Consider the following 19,908-nt stretch of genomic DNA (forward strand, 5'->3'; position numbering starts at 1 on the left):
AGTTACTCAAAAAAAAAGGAGTTATATGGAATGATAATGATTTGGATGAAAAAGTAAGTGTAGGAGATTCGTTCATGCTTGACTTTTACGAAGCTTAGTATTATTTAGATAATTTTTAGAAATATCTTAATTAATAATAATGTTTAAGGTAAAATTCAAGATAAGAAAAACTGGTTATGGTAATAGAATAATGCGACTCAGATTCTTATATAATTATTAGTAATTCTAATAACTTTAATGTTCCTTTAAATAATTAAAACTTTTGTATTGTTCTTAGCGATTTGAAAAATTAATATTTATTACTTGATTTTTAAAAAAGATATTACGGTTGTGATACTAATAATATTCAAAAAAGATATTAAACATTGTTTAATTATATTTAAAATGTTTCTGATTTTATGGGATAAAACTCATTAGAAATTATTAATTAACTGCTCTTTGCCACATTAAACCTAAATATTTATATTTAAGATTTCTTGAATGATATTAATTTAATTATTTAAAATCAGAATTCATAAAACAATCCTTTACTCGATTTCTAATGGATTTCTTAAAATAATAATTGTATCTAGTTTGGAGAAGACTTAGGTTCTTTTTTTTTTATTATTATTAAATATAGTTTATTATATATATTAAAAATAAAAGAGATTGCTTACTAATAAACTTGTTAAGGATTTTCTATTAGTATTTTTCTAACATTAAAATTTTTGATTATTATAAGCTTTTCTAGCTTTTTTTTAAATATATTATTATTTTATCTTGGACATAATTTTCATATTTTATCTTAATTTTAGCTCATTAAGAATATAGATAAGGTTTTTCCTATAAGACAGTAAGAAGCTAGTGGATCTAATTTAGATGGCATAAAATCTTAAAATATAGTAGAAATAAAAACACCTAATAGTGAATAGATTACTAATTAGATAATCGCTAATAATTAAAATGAAGCCAATGAAATTAATTTCTATCAAATAAAATAATAAAAATAAAAATTATAATAGGAAAAAAAATGATATCTTATTTGTTAATATTATATAAATAAAAATAAATATTTATTATGATTTTGAATTTTAATTAGTTTTTTTTTATTTCCATTATTTTATTAAATATATTAATTATTATAAACTAGATTTTTATTAGTATAATCATTTTTAATTTAATAAGTACATAATAAATACTGTAAGTTCATCAGTTTAAATTTTAAATGAAAATTTTATATCTTAATAAGTATATTATAATTTAAATTATGCATTGAATATAACTTAAAATAACTTTTTAATTTTTTAAAAAATATTCATTTATTAAGGTAAATTCATAGGAATTATCGGATATTCAGAAATACCTAAGTCAATTAATTCATTTTCCGTAAAGTTTTCCAAATGTAATTTTATATTTGATCCAAATAATGAATCAAGTATATTTAAAAAATTTTATTTTTATTAATTAAAAAGATTTTAATTAGTTATTTTATCTTATGTATTTCTTAATATTTTTCTTATTATTTCATTACATTTTATATACGAATTTTTAAATAATAAATTCTGTAATAAATTTAAATTACTTATTTATTTTTACTCACATATTTCTTTAAAACCTTGCTAACTTTAAATATTAAAAAAAAAATACTCTTCACGCGATTTATTTTTTAAAAATTGTTTTAATAAATTACAAAATTCTTTAAAAAAAGCATAATATTGATCTTATAATTATATTCTTATTTAAAAGTATTTATTTTGTTTCATATTATAATCAACCTTTATTTATTTTATTATATTTTTTAAATCATAGCTCATTCCAGAACACAAATTTAAAAGTTATCTTATTAATGATTAAAAATCTTTAAAATATCCTTATAAATCTTATTCAGTTAAATTTTTTTGGAGGTAAAAATTAAAACATAAATAAATTTCTTCTTAATAAAGTTGCTTTGGATGGTATATATATGATTTAAAATACATTTTTGTTAAATAATCATTTTTTATTTCACCAAAAATTAGCTCCTATTCATGAAAAGAAATCTCATTTTTAATTATTTATTAGTAATCGTTTTTATTAAAATTAAAGAAATTTAAAAAATCAAAAATTTATTTTGAATTTATACTTTAATTCTCCATATAATTAAAAGTTTATATTTTTGTAAAAAAATTATTTTTATATTTAAGTATTAAAATAAATTCTTTCTTAAATATGTATCTTATTATATTGTGATTATTAATATAAATAAATTTATTATGAAGAAAAGATTATAAAAATAAAATTTAGTTTTTATAGTTTTGATTGATTTGTAATATTTATAAATATCTAATTATTTTTTTTCATTCCTAAATCATAAATTTTCTTTTAAATATTATATATATATATATATATGAATAATTATTTAAATAAAAAAAGTGTACACATAATTAAATTTATGTTAATTATCCATTTTATATTAAATTTTAATATACAAAAAATAAAAGAATTTATAAATTTTCTCATAAATTGTTATGTTTATCCTTTAGTTCATAATCTATTCTTTCAATATTGCTTTAGTTAATATTAATTATCTTTCCATTAAATACATTAACTAAAATCTCAGGATTGATATAATTATAATATTTTGGAATATAAAAAAGTTTTATTATGTTGTAAAATATTTAAACCAAGCATAATTAAGGGGTCTATAATCCTAAAACGGATATACTTCTGGAAATAAGTCGCCTATATAAAATAATATTTTATTTTAATTTAAAAAATTATTATTAAAGTAAATTATAAGTTAAAAGCTATTTATAATTATTATTTTTTATTTATTAAATTATATTTTTTTTTTCATTATATATATTTTATAAACCTCTTAAAGGAACTTAATCTTAACCTTAAGGCATTAATAATTAGCTTATATGAAATTATTCAATTATTGGATCTTCTTTTAATTTACGCTTTATTTTAAAAATTAAATTTTTATTTTAATTTTAAAATTTACATAAAATTGTTTCAACCAAACAATTTATAAAGTTTATCCGTCTTCTAATAAATATATTTCAGAAGGAATTCTTCTAAAATTAATAAATTATATTTGAATTTTTCTAAGTACTATTTATTTTATTATATTAAAATAATCTAATTAACCATTTATAAATTAATTTTTTTTATAAAATTACTATATGCTTATACAAGAAAATATAAAGGCATCGATGCAGGAAAAGATAAATAAACTTTTTGTTAATTAATTAAAATAATTTAAGTTAATTTTTATTTTACATGGATTATTTCCTATTAATTTACAAACATAATAAAAAGGGATTAAATATTTTAATCTTTAAATAGTTTGTGTATAAAACTATTTTATTATTTAAAAAATATTTAATTAATTTATTTTATATACTCTTGGTTTATAATAGTATAATAAACATCTACCATCCTTAGTAAATTTTAACTATTGTTAAGGTTCATAAATTAAGTTGCTTTAATATTTTATATTTATATTTTAATATCTTAAATATTTGCATATATTTTTTTTCTAAACCTATAATTTATTATTGTATTTGGTGATTCTTTATATATTGCTTTTTCAAGCTTTTTAGTAAAACAATATTTTTATAATTTAATAAGATTTTAGAACTTCATTTTTATTTTATTTAAGTTAATTAAATCTAAATAAATAAATTGATAAAAATTATTAAAGATATAAATCAAAATTAAATTAAAAAAAAACAAAATTAATTAAAATAAATACATTTAAAACTTTTAAAATTAATATTTATTTATATAAATAATAAAATATCTTTTAACAAATTAAAAAAATAATAGAAATTATTATTTTTAATTCAATATTTTATATTTTTTGGTTAATTTATAATTTTTTATATATTATAAATCGCAAAAATATGAAAATTAAATTTGAACTTTTCGATGATTTTAAAAGAATTATTTTATATAATAATTAAATATTTTTTATTAATTAAGAAAACTAATGTAATCTTAGAAATAACTAAATTATATATAGTTTAAACTATTTTTAATGCATTTAAATATTTATTCAATATTTATATTACTGCTAATTTATATTTTTAATAAATTGCAGTTTTTTATATTTGATTTATAAGAATTTTATTATAAAAAAAAATATTATTAAAATTATTAATAGCAAAATTTATAGATCTTTTTAAAACAAAATGAATTATTCTATACATATTTCTTGTTTAAAGAATATTAAGATGAATATTGAAATAAACATTTCAAGATGTATAATACTCTACATTGATTCTAATGAAAATAAATCTCAATTAAATAAAATAGTTATTTTATTTAATAAAATGATAGAAAGTTTAAACAACTAAAGTAAAAAATGCGTTCATATATATAAAAAAAAATTAAAAATAATTAAGATTATTTATAATAAATATAATTTAAAGTATATATAATATATATATATATATAATAATAAATATATAAATTCGAATAAACATAAATATACATATATAATATTATGAAAATTTGTGATTTTTATTATTTTAAAATATTTTTGTAAATAAATATATAAAAAAAAAATTACATATAATTATATATTTATGTTTTAAATACTTTTATTTTATTAATAATTAATTTATTTGAATAGTTAATTAAGCTATAAAAACTTTAGAAGAAAGTATCTACTTTAGTTAAGAGAATTTACTAGCTAATTATGATTATATATAAAATTTATAAACAGCAGATAATAAAGAAAATATTTAACGTAATATTTTTTTAATAAAATATATATTCTTTATTTTAAATATTTTATATTATTAGCAAATAATATTTGCTAGATTTAGAACTAAGAATAACTGGAAGTATTTGCTAATAATAGATATATAAAATAAAATTGCAGATATATTAAAAATATAACTAATCTTATTCCTAACAGTGAAAACTAAATGCAAATTTATGTTGAATAATAAATAGAGAAAAAAGAAAAATACGAAAACAGAAAATAATACTAAAAATCATTTAAAAAAGTTTAAATAAAAAATTATAAAATAATATTATTAATTTTTTTTTTTAACTAATAATTTAATTATTATTTATATAAAATTTTACAAATTTATATGTATTTTATTTAATTTATATAAAAAAAGAGAGGTCCATATCAATCATATAGCGAATAATTAAAAAAAAAGCTATTGAAGATTACTTTAATTTTCAGGACATTAAAGTTGCTGCTAAATTAAATAATATTAAAGTAAAAAACCTTAAAAGATGGATATATTTTGGTTATAAAAGAAAAGAAGGTTTTTAAAAATTATGTTATTTAAAGATAAATTTAATTATAAAATTAAATAGGCGGAGGAAGAAAAAAGAAGATCCTAAAATGGAAGATAAGGTATATGAATGGCTTTTAGAATAATATAACAAGAAATTCTAAGTTACAAGAAATTAGATAAGAGAAGTAGCATTTTAATAATCAAGTAATTAATAAAAATTTAAAGCATCTAAAGGATGGTTAGATAAGTTTATGTCTAGATATAAATGCAAATATATGTTACATTCATTAAAAAATGATAAGTAGAAGAATAAAGAAAATGAAAGTTATTTTTAAAAAAATTAATAATGCTGACGCTAAAATAGTATTTTTAATTTCAAGTTTGATATTTTTTTTATATTATATAATATAATAATTTATTTTTAAATTAAATTATGATATTGAAAACTTTTAATAAATAAAGCTATAAAAAAAATATATAAAATTAATTTTAATTTAAAATAATTCAAATTTATTAACTTTTTTGATGACTACAACATAAATATATTTTTATAACAAAAATTTCATATTTTTAATAATTTCTTAAAAATATAAAAATTAAGAATTTTTTTCTCCAAAAATATAAAAATCAAATTTAAAAACTAAACTAATAATTTAATATGTTAGCTTAAAAATAATTGCAAAATCAAAAATAAATAAAAAAAAATGTATTATATAATGCAATATTAACTTTATATTGTCTAAAAATTAATATAAAGCAATATAAAATACCGCGATATATTTTTAAATAATTTATAATAAATTTAATATTTAATTTTAATTAAAATAAAATATTAAATATATAATTTGAAGTTATATATACAAATTTAGTAATAATCTAATTTTAAAGACTATAAATATTAATATATATATTATTATATTTAAATTAAAAAGCATTTATATTATTAATATTTAAATTATAATATCTAAAAATATTTTATACATTATCTAATAATTTATTTTTGTTTAATTATTATATTTTTAAAAATATTAATTTTGCTTTTATTTAATTTTATATTTTTTAACTAAATTTAAATTTAATAAATGAAATTATTGTGTATTTTAAAAAATAAAATATTTTTTTATTAAAATATTAAATAATACTTAAATATTTTATTTTTTATATCAATTTTTAAATTTTATGTTTATAAATTTTTATTGTTCTTAAAAATAAAAGTACAGGTAAAATAAATAGAAATTAAATTATTTTAAGTAAATTCAAAATTTTTTAAATAAAAACAAACATTGTAAATTTTGTTTGTGTTAATTAGATTATAATTAAAAAATATTTAATTAAATTTTTAATTTTTATAAATTTAATATAATTATAAACTTATTATCATTATTCTTAATGAATTATATTATTTTAATGATCCCATTCAATATATAATACATCCAGTATTGCAAAACCACAAAAGAAAGATAGAAAAATATGTCCTATTATACAAGAAATAATTCCTTTATTATTTTTAACATAAGAAAAAGTTCTTGATAAAGAAAAGAAACTAGTTGCAAAGAAAAACGCTAATTACAAAGACATAATTTACAATAAAGCTACTAAATGGAATAATGTATAACCTATGTGTATTATATTAATGTTTTTTTATCCTAAATATTTTTCTAAAAATATTCTCCAAAACCATTCTTCTAGTATAGGATTAATAAATTAAAAAATAATTAAAAAAGTAAATAAATATAAAGCTGAGAATTAAATAGGTAAATTTAAATGTTGTAACATATTATGCTTTAAATTTATTTTTCAAAAATAGAATAAAAATATAAGATTTTTTTTATAAAAAATTATAAAATATACCTTAAACTCATATAAGAAAATATAATACAAAAGTAGTAATATAAACATTACAGCCCCAAATGTAATTCCATATTTAATTTGTTAAATCCTATTTTCAAATTCACTAAGAAAAAATGCTTTTAAGCTATTTTACTTCAGAATATATTTATTATAGGCGTATGGAAAGGTTATATAATAAATTTATAATAAGAATAAACATAAAAGTCCATCTTTGAAAATGTTAAAAATTATTAAAATGAAAAAATTAGGAATTAAAATTATTATGTTTGCTAATTTATTTTCATTTTCAAAAATAATTTATTTTTATGTATTAATGTCGTCCATTTCTTTTTTTTTAAAAAAATAATATTTTTGTTGATTTAAAAATTAAATAAATATATATCTAATTATATATTACAAAAAATTTAAATAATATATTAATTTTATTAAATAATTTTGTTTGATATAATTTATATTATTAGAATTTTAATAGTAAAGTCAATTTATTTTTTACCAAAAAATAAAAAAGCATTTAATAAATATTTTAAATAAAAAAAAAATTAATTCAAATATTTATATATATAGTATTCATTATTATTTTATCAAGAGTTTTATTTTGATCTTCCATTTATTCTTTTTTCTATTAAATTTATTATGTTTATTTGGTTATTAAATATTAATGGTTTATAATGGAGTTTATGGTACATTTAAATAATTTTTTTAATTAGGAACATATAAATTTTATTTAAATTGATAATAATAAACTTATTAAAAAATCATTAAATTAATCTTTAGAAATTAAATATTTAATTTTATATTTTTTGTAAAAGTAAAAAGCAGCGAAAAAATACTAAACCAATTTAAAAAAAAAATGGATAAAAATTTTATATTATAATTAATTATTCTATTTTTTAAATAACTTTTCTAATTATTAAAAAAATTAAAATATTTTTTTTAATTATTATTTTATTTTTTTAAGGTTTTTTTATTAGAGGAAATTATGACTAAAATACTTATTAAAATAAAAAATGTGATAAATAACATTAATTATAAATATTAGAATCAATATGGATAGTTTTTATATATTTCTTATAGTAATTTAATAACTTTTCATTACATAAATTACATTCTGATGGGTTATTTTAAAATTGCACTCAATCTGTTTATTCACAAGGCTAAAAATTTTAATATTTTAATTTTACTTTTGGTTTAAATTATATACATATTTCTAAATTAATATGTAACTAGATGTCACTGCTCATAGCAGTAACTTTCGTGTAGATATTATGAAAAAATAAATTATATGCATATTTTTGTATTTTCTAAGAACTATTCGCATACTTATTACTATATATAATAATTTTCTAGTTATTATAAAAAAATAATTCTTATATTTTAAAAATACATATTTTAATAATTATAATTATTATGTTATTATAAATTTTATAAAAATTTTGAATTAATAAATTATTTCATTTATTAAAAAAATAAAATAAAATATTTTGTATAAAAATTTTTTATATATATATAAAATATGATTGAAATATTTTTTATTTAACTAATATTAAATTAAAACTTTATAAAAAAAAAATGAAAATATATAGTATTTATATATAGTATTTATCATTATTATCTAATCATTTTATTATATATTATTTAATTTTAATCATTAATTATTGCTAGTAAAGCTTCTTTTTTAGAAATCGTAGCTAATCTGTTTAATTATACAATATTTTATTTAGGATTTATAAAAAGAAGATATTTTGCATGATTCAATTAAGGATCACTATCATAAACTAAAAAATCTGCTCCAAATTTGTTTGCAGGTATTAAAAAGTAATTTTTTAAAATTAACTATTCATAAACAATATATTTTGTATTAAACTATTTATTTTAATCTTTAATTCTATCAATAAAGTTAAATTTATCTAAGTGATTATCATATAAAAATTTCAAAGCATAAGTATCTATTGCGAATGGAGGCCCTTTTATTTATGTCTGTTATTATAAATGACAATAAATTCCTATTGGTTATCCTATTATTCGGTATTTTTTTTTTAATATTTCTAATAATTCTATTTCTTCAAAATAACCTATATTGTTCATTATATTAATAGTAAATTTTTATAAATCCATTTTAATAATCTTTTTAACTTTGTTAAAATAATATATTTTATAAATATTTAAGATTACAAAATTTTATAGAAAACATTATTTATATATAATTTTTTTAATTTACAAAAAAAAATTCTTATTAAAAATATAAATTAAATTATATAAATAAAAAAGAAGCTTTATTCAATTAATTAATAAGCTAAGTAAAAGCTATATAAATATAATATAAAATTATAAAGGGAATTTAATAAATTCAAAAATCATAATTATATTCATCAGTTTCTAAAAAGTTTCCACTTTCCCTTTAATCATAATCATAGAAAGCTTTGGCATCAATAAGCATAGAAACAATAATATCACCTTATCCACAATTTATTAAATCTTATAAAGTTATAGCATGTGGAACTTGAGGTTTAGCCATATCGAATATTTCATCTTTTACATCTTCTACATTAAATCCACATTTTTCTTTTTGTTCAAGCTTTTATACTATAGGTCTAAAAAACAAATTAATAACAAAAGTATCTATAGCTCCTTTATGATAGACATCAAGTATTTTAAAAAAGTATTATAAAGCTTATGGTGTTTTTTTATTTTCCATTGCCAATACAAAATCAAGGAATGTCTTATAATCCATTTCTCCTTCAAAAGTTTAACATTCTTCAAAAACTCTATCAGTAAAAATGTTTGTTAGACCCCAATTATACTTTTACAGTTCGATTTTTTTTAATAACCCATTATGATCTATATCTAATTTTAAGTATTTTTAATAAACTTTTAATGCACTTTAAACTGAAAACCTTTTTTTTTTTTTTTACAAAAAATAATATTTTTTAAATAAAAATACCAATTTTATTATAATTCTTCAGGACTAAACTTTTCTTGTCTAAGTTCATATAACTCAGCTAGAATAGGAGAAGTTAGCATATCTTTAATATAAATTCTACCAGTTTTTTTAGGATCTAAAAAAAAGAAGAATTTTCTTACGGCAGTAATAACATAAAAAGGGTAAAAGTTTTCTTATAAATTTTATAATTAAGCAAATATAGGAATTAATTCGAAAATGTAATTTTCTAAATCTTTTTCTCTTAAATAACCATTTCTATGAAATAAATAAAAAAATAACAAAAAAATTGGAAAAAAATAAATAAAAAAATACCCTATAGTATCATATAATGATATTTATATTCTAGTTTAAAAAAGGTTTACTTTTCTCACTATAGAATGGAAAAACGCTATTATATCTATTCTTCCATATTCATCTCTATCGAATTTCAAAAAAGTACTTGCAGAAAAAAAGTGTCTGCATTTTATAGGTAACATACTTGCTATTGTTAAAAAACTGTTATAATTTATTCTTTCTTTATTATCTTATGGAGGAGAAATATTCTCTCTTAATAAAACCCATAGTTTTTCTAAATCTATATTTTTTTATTTTTTTTTAAATAAATATATTAAATATTTACTTTTATTTAGTTTATACCTTCTTTATCTAAAATTTCGCTAGTTTTATGGTGTAAAAATCTTGTTCTTGCCTCTTATCTAACTCTAAAGCTTAATTGATTTTCATTTAATAAGGCTTTTTGGAAAAACTTTGGTATTTTTTTATAACTTTAATCATCTTTTTCTTCTTTTTATTTAGCTTCTTCAATATATTATAAAAATAATTAATCTGTTTCATCATCTATTTCTTATGCAGTTCTTTAAGCCTTGTTTTAAACATATTTTTTCAAAGTATCTACCCAATTTATAGATTTTTTTTGGTCCATATTATAATTTTTCGTGAAAAATATTAATAAATATTACTTCAAATTTTAAAATATATTTAAAATAAAAAAAAATTTAAAAAAAGTTATTTTAATTAAATATCAATTTTTAACTATGCGTTTGGAATAATCCATAAAAAAAAAAGAATAAAATAATATAAAAATAATTATAACTATAATATCAAAAATTCGAATCAGAATTTTATACTTTTTAATATTATATTTTTATTAAAATTTTAGAAAAGAAATTAATATTTAAAAATAAAAACAAAATTATTTAAGTTTTTAGTAAAATATATTTTTTAAAAATCATACTTTAATTTAAATAAAATAATAAATAAAAAAGTATTAATTATAAATTAATTGAAATAAACTTTAAAATAATAGAAAAAATACAAAAAGATTAATCATTATATATTAAAATATATATATATATATATATATAAATAAAATAAAATAAATAAAAAATTTTAATTGTGTATAAAAAAATATTTTTTTTATAAAAAAATAATATTTTTAAAATATTTTTAATATATATAAAAAAAAAATGGGTCACGACAGATAATGGAATTAAAATAAAGGTTTATTTTTTTATATAATAAAAAATCATTTATTTTAAATAAAGAGAAATATGTTTACTCTAAAGAAGAAATTTAATCATATAGAGTTCCTCTTAGGATAAAATAAAGTCCATGTGTGGATACTTATATTCCCCTTATTTAATGTTTGTAAGAAAATGATTATAGTTTAGCTAAGAGATTTTTTGATAGAAGGTTATAAAATAGATAAATTAAATATTTAAATATTTTTAATAGACGAGGAAATTGCTACAAAGAAAATGAAATATATTAAAACTGCACATAACATTGGTTATTTTACATAAAATAATAATATTTAATTTATTTATTATATATTTAAGAAAAAAAAAAAAAAACTATAAAATTATTAATAAATTATATTAATAAAAACATAAAATTAAGGGCTTCATATGAAATAAATGGACATGTCTAAAACTCATTTTGGAATGCTAGTGATAAAGCAACAGATTAAGGCTTATCATAAACATTTGCTGGTTAATTTTATAAAGGAATAATATTTAGAAATTGATAATTTTTTAAGTAATAAGTTAAAAACATATTTAAAAAATGTGTGTACTAAATATTATTATGCATTTTTATTAAAACATAGAAACCAAACTAAAATAAAATAATAATAATAATAAAAATAAAATTAAATAAATAAAATTAAGAATATCATTTAAATATAACATAAGTGAATATTTTTTTTTTCCCTTTAAAAGTATAATTATAAATTATTTATAAATAATGTATTAATTTTTTTATCTCTTTTTATTATCATAATGCATTTATTTATATATATATTAAATTTAAGAAAGATAATATATAAAATTATATTTATATTAAATAATAATATCTATTTTTTTTTATAGTGTTTATAATTATTTATTTTATAAAATAAATTAAAATAAAAATCATTTTTAATAAAATAAAAATTTAACATATAAATATTATTTTATTTCTTATTTTTAACAAAATATGTATTTTTTTAAAAATTACTTATATGTCTATTATTCTATTCAAGAATAATGTTTTAATAATCGTTCAAATATTAGAGTATAATTTGTAATAAAAATTATAAAATAATAAAAAAAGTCAAAAATACATTAATTATATTTATTAACTTAAAATATAAAATAATTTCAGCTACTCAAAAATCAGCATATATATTATGGTTTATCTCTTTGAAATATATAAATATTAAGTCGAGTTAATTTTAATTTAAATAAATTAAATATATCATAATAATAAATATATACGTATGTACGGTACTTTTGTTTAAAAATCTTTTAAGAAAATGTAATTTATATTTAATAATTTTTTGAAATAAAAATAATTTATAACGTTAAATTGAGATTTAAATTACATATTTTTTTGATAAAAATGTATTTTTTAATAGATCGTTTATTTCATAACTTTATTTTAATATAAATTATAAAATTTACAAAATAATGGAATTTAGAATAAATATTAAATTATATAGATAAAATTTTAGTATAATAAAATGTAAATAAAACGAAAATAAAGTTAATAGATACAATAAAAAATTTAAAGTGATATATAATCTTTTATATAAGATAAAATTTATAAGGAAATTCATAAAAAGTTTAAGTTTATTTTTAAAGTATTAAAAAACTAGGCAAAAGCATTAAAATAAAAAACTTAAAATTAAATTTTTATGAAAAATAATGCTTTTTAAATTTCTAATTGCATTATTTGCTTTTAAAATTCTCATAAATAATTTTATGAACTGCAGACATAGGGCTAATATTATTTTATTTTTTGTTAAAGAAAATTGTAAATAATATTCCGTTGATATCATTAATATAAACGGGATTTTTGTTTTTCTTGTAAAGATTTTTTTCTTATTTATTTTCCTTATTTTTTTAAAAAAATATTAATAAATTAAGAAATATAATAAAATATGAAATTTAAATATTGTAAAATACTTTATAATTTAAATTTTTTATATATTTTAATAAAAATAAACCAATAACACTTATATTTAAAAATTCTAATTTAAAAAAATAAATGGAAAAAGAAAATTTTAACGAAAATAATTTATAAAAAGAAGTTTCTTTATAATAGAAGTTTTTTTAATTTCGTAAAGAAAGATATTCTAAAATGAAAAATGCAAAATATTTAAAATAATAAAAACAAGAGGAAAGAAAAACCCAAGATTTTAAAGATAATTTAAGAAAAAAGTTTACAGATTAATGCAAAAAATATTTCGGAGTTCCATACCATTAAAAGTAATTATTATCTATATTTTTAAAATCTTTTATAAATTAAAAAAAAAAGATACTGGAGCGAAGGAGAAGAATACCATAATGCTCCTCTTTATTTAGATTGTTGTGGATTAATAAGATAAGTGGTTTATGATTTAAGAGAAGATTTTGGATTCAGTTTAGGTAGATGGAATCAGGTTAACAACATAAATTATATTTATATAAAATTAATAAATAAAAAAGGCATATTAATTCGATGTTTGCCCTCAAGAAATAGAATATAAAGATATGAAACCAGGAGATCTAGTATTTATTTCAGCTACATATTATAATTAAAGGGTAAAAACATAGCCTATTTTTAAAAAGTTTTTAAATAAAAATAAAAAGTTAAAACCATTTGCACATAATATGGTACATGTAGAAGTATTTACAGGTGGTGAAACAGGTGAATAAACTATAGGAGCAAGATATTAAAAAGGTGTAATATAATATCATGATAGTTATAAATTTATAAGTAAAAATTATTATGATATGAAATATCATTTTCGTTCTTTAGACACTTGGTTGGATGGAATTTGCAAGTATAATTTATTTACTTTGTTTTTGATTATTTAATAAAACAAAAAAAAGATCATAATGTGCATAACATGAATGGAGAGATGATAGAGATTTGTGGATTCCAGATAAATATTCGGTTTTTGCATCGCCGGAATTATAAGAAAGTGAAGCTATAGAAGAAAAATAAATAGAAAATGATTTCTAAATAAAAAAAATATATATTGGAAGTGGAAATAATAGTTAAATTATAGAAAACTTTTTTAAGGATAAAAATACAGAAAATAAAAATCGATAGTATCAATTAATGGATAAATAAAAAACATTTAATCCATTTTTTTATTTCAAATGGGTTTAAACAAAATCAGAAGTAGATTTTTTATCATTTAATGAAGGATAATAAATCATAAATCATATTGCAAATGTAACAATATTTACAACAAAAGTAGGTTTATTAAATTTACTAAGAGATTATTAAAGTATTCAATAAGAAACAATAGATTTTTTTCCAGAAACCTATTAATTAGATCTTTTAAGTGACGAAATCCTTTTCTTAAATAAAAAGCTTGAGAAAGAATAAAAATAGATATGGATATTAAAACCCCATAATAATAATATGGGAAAAGGAATTCAAATTATCGAAGATATTTATATTTTTAAACAAAACTTCATTCAATAAAAAAACATAAACTAGGATCCTATACTGCTAATTTTATTACTTATGAAATTGATGAAATTATTAATAATCAAGAAAGTGTCCAAGATTCAGAAATGAAGTATCCTAATATTCGCCATTAATCTATAATATAAAAATATATTGAAAAACCCTTTTTATTAAATAATAAAAAATTCGATATTAGATGTTATGTGTTAATTGCTTGTACTAAGCCTTTACTTTTGCTTTTTCATCATGGTTATGCAAGAGTTTCGCTTTTATCTTATACTCTTGAAAACGCAGAAGATTAATAAAACAAATTTATGCATTTAACTAATGCTGCTATTTAAAAATAACATAAAAGTTATAAAGAAAACAAAGAAAATACAATATGGTTAATGAAATAATTAGAAGTAATAATTTTTTTAAATAAATTTTTTTATTTTATTTATTTAAAATAGGATTATATTTTAAATTAATAATTTTTTTAAATAAATTTTTTTATTTTATTTATTTAAAATAGGATTATATTTTAAATGAAGGTTTTACTTAAGAGTAAATAGATTTAATGTATAAATAAATAAAAAACATTTTAAAGACAGTTGTTTAAATTGGATACCCTAAATTAGATCATAAATTAGGTTAATATGAACTTCTTGGAGCTGATATTTTAATAGATAATAACTTAAAACCTTACTTATTAGAAATAAATACAAATCCAGCCTTATTTACAAATACAATAAAACTAAAGTAAATAATTCCAAAAATAATGTACAAAACCTTAGATATAGTTTTAAAAATAAATGAAGATTCAACCCAAGTAGAATAAAAATGCAAAGAAATATAAAATCTAATAGATTTATAAGGATATGAGATATTAATATAATGAATTTATTAACATATAAATTATCTTTTTTTATTATATATTGAAAAAAATTAAAATAAAAATAAAAACCGATTAATTAAAAGAACAATATTAACATTAAAATTATCATATAAAATCATATACAATCAATTAATTTTTAAGTTAACTTTTTTTAGCTACAAAAAAGTTTATCAAAAGAAAAATTAAAGAGGTTTATTAATAAATTTTTATTGATTATTCAAATTTTAGTATAATTTTCATTTTTCAAAATTATATTAAACTTTTAATGAATATATTAATAAAATTTATTTTAAAAAAATAATATATTTTCACTTTTATATTTAATAAATAATATTCTGAATTTTTTGTTTTGAATATAAATAAATTAAAATATATTAAATTAAATATATTTTAAAGTTAAAAAACCCTATAATATATTAAAATAATTGATATTAAACCAAATAAAATATTAAGAAGAAATCTCATAATATATTTTATAAATAAAATAATATATTGATAATTTTTAAATTATTTAATGAGCCATCTTTTTGAAAAATAAAATAAATATTTTAAAACTAAAATAAAAAAATATTAATTTATTTAAAAAAAACAAAAAAAAATTGACACTTTATTAATGTATTCAAAACATAACAAAAAAAATATATCTTAAAATGATTTCAAATTTTATTTGAAATAAAAAATCGAAAAATCTTAGTAAAGCTTTGGGGGAGAAGAATAGAAAAATTAAAATAATAATTTTTAATAATAAAACTAAGAAATAAATCGATAGTAATTAGAAAATTAGACAATTAAATAAAATGGTTTTTATTAAGATTTTATAAATGAAAAAAATAATAAAGAATCAATTTAAGTAAATCTTCAAGAAACAAAGGAAAATGAAAACAAAAAATTAAAACTTCCTTTAAATAGTAAGTTAACAACAATATAAGAATCCTTATAATAAAGCACCCAAAACTTAAAAATAAATAAAAATAAATAAAATAATGTTCATAGATAAATATACTTTAAAAATTTACGGAATAATTTTGAAAAATAATATGAGCAAATTAAAAAACACTAGTAAAAGAAAAATCATTAATTAATAGTAGATTTTTTCAATATAAATGATAAAAATAATTAAGATATAAAAAACTAAATATTAGATGAAATGTACAAAAATAAATGTATAAAAAATGAATATATAGAAATGAATTAAAACTTAAAAGAAAATATTTTAAATTTATAAAAAAACAACAAATAAATGTAAAAGCAGCTTTAACAATGGAATATTTAGCAAAGATTAATTTTCGAAAGCAACGAGAATTTATTTATTGATTAAATTTCTTGTAACAAAGTATACTAAGATCCGAACTTTTACTAGATTTCTTTAAAAAATAAAGTTAAAGAAATGTAAGAAAAGCTTAAATCTTTAGATGAACAATTATTAATTTTTAACTAAAAGCGAAGAAATATAAAACTGGACACTAACGCAGTAACCAAAAAAAAAAAATAGAAAAATAACTAATTGAAACTTGTAATTATTTCAATTGTGTAGAAAAGAAATTTACAAAATAATAGGTATTAAATTATTAAAAAATACTACTAAATGATTTTTTAAAAATAAATGATTCTAATAAAACTATTAAATTTTAAATATAATACTAATCTGAAATAAAAAATGAAAATCAAAATGAAATAAGAAAACTGAAATAATTAATTTAAGCATAAGTAGAAAGACTAAATAATTTAAAAAAAGAAATTTAATAAAAAAGTAACGTTGAATAATAATAATAATAAACAAAAAATTTAAATTAACAATAAATCTTTAATATAATAGAAGAAAAATAAAACGAGAATTATGATTACTAAGAAATTATAAATATGTAAAATAAGTAAATTTCCCAATTAAAATTTGAATATTAAGAAAATAAAAGAATTTGTTTGTTAAAAAATTAAGATATTAAAAAAAATAACAACAAACTTAAATTAGAAATCTAATAACTTCAAAATTATATTTTCTAAAATAAAACTTATCTAAATAAATAAAAAAATATTATTCTTTAACAGATTATTAATAATTAGGATAAATATAATTAATATAAGTAAAATATTTAAAATGACTTTGATGATGAAACAAATCAAAATTAAAAAAATATAAATGATGAAGAAGAGTTTAACAAAAGCATTTAATCAAAATAAGAATCATTTTAAAATCGCTCTTAATAAAATATTAGTGACGATTAGATTTGTCTTACTAATAAATCATTATATAATAGTAATATTAAGTCTGATTACGTTAATGATGAACCAATTGAACATATATTAGGAGAAAGTCAAATTTTTATTTGATTATATTTTATTATTTTTCTTTTATTAGTTTGTTATTTTTATAGTTAATACAATATATTAAAATAAAAATTTAAAAATGATATTGTAGAAATATATATAATTTTAATTTTAATTTTTAATAATAAAATTTAATCATTTATTGTTTATATTACTGTTATTATAATAGGAGAATCCTTTTTTTATTATTATTATAATTAATGTTAAAATAATTAAATAAATATAATTTGAAAATACCTTGAAACTAATTATTAGTATTATAAGTTTCAGAAACATAAGAATATGGATTTTCATTTAAAAAACCATAATCAATATGAGAAATATCAATTTCATTTTTTTTCTATATTTTAATTAAAGGAATTACTTTTTTTTAATAAATTAACTCCCAATTAATATTTTCAAAAACTTAATGACTCTTACATTATTTAATATCAATTCTTTTTTTGAAATTCCTTTCTAATAATTTAATAATTAAATCTTTAAATAAATCCGAACAATTTAAACATTAGCATAATTTTTAAATATCAGTATTCATTATTTCTTATGGATTTTAAAAAGGTGGTTTTCCATTAATTAACTCAAAACATAAACAACCTAAAGTCCATAAATCAACTTATTTTCCATAACTTTTTTTCTATATAAGTTCTGGTGCATAATATTAATTAGTTCCACATATAGATTTCATATTTTCATTTTCTTATATTATTTTCGATAAACCAAAATCTGCTAATTTTATATACCCATCAGTATCTAAAAGAACATTTTCGGGCTTTAGACTTTATTTATTAAAAATAAATTTATAAAAATATATTAATAAAAGTATATTTATTTTAAATTTTAAATAATAATAAATATATTTTTAATATCTACGTTTTTATATTTTTATATACTCTCTGTATACTATGTTTTATTAATGCAAATATTCTAAACCTAAAATAATTTAAGAGACATAAAACTTAGATAACTCTTCATCAAATTATTTTTTTCTCCATAATAAATTAAATAATTCACCTCCTCCACAATATTCAAGCAAGAAAAATAATTTTTTTTTATTTTAAAAAGAACTATAGTGTTTTATTATAAATGGATTATTTGTGTTTATTAAAATATTTCTTTCTGTCATTACACGCTCATATTATTTTTTTTATTAAATAATTTTTTTCTTTATAATTTTTAAAGCATATAATTTCTAGTCATCATTTTTCCGTACTAAAATTACTTTTGAAAACGATCCTTTTCCGATTACATTTAATAAAGTAAAGCTATCTAATGTTAATTTAATTTATGAGTTACTTTGTGGGCTTTAAATATTATTTATTGATAGTTATAATTTATTTTATAACTAATCTTCTTATTCATTACAGCAACAAGAAAAAAATTGTTATAGTCGCATTTTATTTTCTTTATTTGAATTAATTTTTACTTTATTAATAGTTATTTTTATAATTTATGAATTTTATATATTTTAAAAATAAAAAAAAAGATTTTTATATAAAATTAAATATTCAAAATATTTATAATATATTAATATTTGCTAGAAAAATTTGAAAAGATATTAAATTATTAATATTATTTAGTTAAATTGAATAATTAAATTATTATAAATCATATATATCATTAAAAATTTAATAAAAATAAATTAGTATTAATTTTTTTTTTTTTCAGGTATGAGTTCTCTTTAGTAATCATTCAAAATGAATAAAATTTAATCAAATATAATTTAAATTTAATTAATTAATTAAAAT

General features: G+C 15.5%; 7 protein-coding genes across 7 annotated transcripts, besides 16 other annotated features; 3 read left to right on the forward strand and 4 right to left on the reverse strand. All coding sequences in view use genetic code 6, as the record gives it.

Moving 5' to 3' along the window:
* Positions 1-2,326: 2,326 nt before the first annotated feature.
* On the reverse strand, positions 2,327-3,188 carry IMG5_107550 (hypothetical protein; the record flags this gene model as incomplete). The annotated part of the gene is made up of 4 exons (XM_004034973.1): positions 2,327-2,700; positions 2,834-2,921; positions 2,966-3,075; positions 3,144-3,188. Coding segments are annotated over 4 exons (615 nt in total), but the record flags the coding sequence as incomplete, so codon positions are not given.
* Positions 2,774-2,827: a microsatellite.
* Positions 3,189-3,318: 130 nt separating the features above from the next.
* Positions 3,319-3,357: a microsatellite.
* Positions 3,358-5,220: 1,863 nt separating this feature from the next.
* Positions 5,221-5,578, forward strand: IMG5_107560 (hypothetical protein; the record flags this gene model as incomplete). The annotated part of the gene is made up of 2 exons (XM_004034974.1): positions 5,221-5,252; positions 5,305-5,578. 2 exons carry the CDS (start codon positions 5,221-5,223, stop codon positions 5,576-5,578), a joined length of 306 nt encoding a protein of 101 aa, XP_004035022.1.
* Positions 5,579-6,463: 885 nt separating this feature from the next.
* Positions 6,464-6,506: a microsatellite.
* Positions 6,507-6,598: 92 nt separating this feature from the next.
* Positions 6,599-6,636: a microsatellite.
* Positions 6,603-7,400, reverse strand: IMG5_107570 (hypothetical protein; the record flags this gene model as incomplete). The annotated part of the gene is made up of 2 exons (XM_004034975.1): positions 6,603-7,007; positions 7,077-7,400. 2 exons carry the CDS (start codon positions 7,398-7,400, stop codon positions 6,603-6,605), a joined length of 729 nt encoding a protein of 242 aa, XP_004035023.1.
* A 1,251-nt stretch (positions 7,401-8,651) lies between these two features.
* Positions 8,652-8,679: a microsatellite.
* Positions 8,673-8,732: a microsatellite.
* Positions 8,733-9,423: 691 nt separating this feature from the next.
* Positions 9,424-10,939, reverse strand: IMG5_107580 (protein phosphatase 2 regulatory subunit b gamma, putative; the record flags this gene model as incomplete). Its single annotated transcript, XM_004034976.1, has 4 exons — positions 9,424-9,970; positions 10,018-10,272; positions 10,330-10,591; positions 10,654-10,939. The coding sequence occupies 4 exons, from the start codon at positions 10,937-10,939 to the stop codon at positions 9,424-9,426; spliced, it is 1,350 nt and encodes a 449-aa protein (XP_004035024.1).
* Positions 10,278-10,328: a microsatellite.
* Positions 10,940-11,415: 476 nt separating the features above from the next.
* Positions 11,416-11,455: a microsatellite.
* A 28-nt stretch (positions 11,456-11,483) lies between these two features.
* Positions 11,484-12,043, forward strand: IMG5_107590 (hypothetical protein; the record flags this gene model as incomplete). Its single annotated transcript, XM_004034977.1, has 3 exons — positions 11,484-11,517; positions 11,562-11,805; positions 11,917-12,043. The coding sequence occupies 3 exons, from the start codon at positions 11,484-11,486 to the stop codon at positions 12,041-12,043; spliced, it is 405 nt and encodes a 134-aa protein (XP_004035025.1).
* A 1,363-nt stretch (positions 12,044-13,406) lies between these two features.
* Positions 13,407-13,449: a microsatellite.
* Positions 13,450-13,574: 125 nt separating this feature from the next.
* Positions 13,575-13,613: a microsatellite.
* Positions 13,614-13,638: 25 nt separating this feature from the next.
* On the forward strand, positions 13,639-15,072 carry IMG5_107600 (tubulin-tyrosine ligase family protein, putative; the record flags this gene model as incomplete). Its single annotated transcript, XM_004034978.1, has 4 exons — positions 13,639-13,766; positions 13,816-13,939; positions 13,986-14,323; positions 14,373-15,072. 4 exons carry the CDS (start codon positions 13,639-13,641, stop codon positions 15,070-15,072), a joined length of 1,290 nt encoding a protein of 429 aa, XP_004035026.1.
* A 294-nt stretch (positions 15,073-15,366) lies between these two features.
* Positions 15,367-15,490: a microsatellite.
* Positions 15,371-15,456: a microsatellite.
* A 708-nt stretch (positions 15,491-16,198) lies between the features above and the next one.
* Positions 16,199-16,240: a microsatellite.
* Positions 16,241-16,363: 123 nt separating this feature from the next.
* Positions 16,364-16,402: a microsatellite.
* Positions 16,403-16,794: 392 nt separating this feature from the next.
* Positions 16,795-16,819: a microsatellite.
* A 1,479-nt stretch (positions 16,820-18,298) lies between these two features.
* Positions 18,299-19,556, reverse strand: IMG5_107610 (protein kinase domain protein; the record flags this gene model as incomplete). The annotated part of the gene is made up of 3 exons (XM_004034979.1): positions 18,299-18,339; positions 18,401-18,939; positions 19,054-19,556. The coding sequence occupies 3 exons, from the start codon at positions 19,554-19,556 to the stop codon at positions 18,299-18,301; spliced, it is 1,083 nt and encodes a 360-aa protein (XP_004035027.1).
* Positions 18,943-18,992: a microsatellite.
* Positions 19,557-19,908: the final 352 nt, after the last annotated feature.

The sequence above is a fragment of the Ichthyophthirius multifiliis genome (assembly GCF_000220395.1).
Source record: "Ichthyophthirius multifiliis unplaced genomic scaffold scaff_1120509250885, whole genome shotgun sequence".
NCBI lineage: Eukaryota > Ciliophora > Oligohymenophorea > Hymenostomatida > Ichthyophthirius > Ichthyophthirius multifiliis.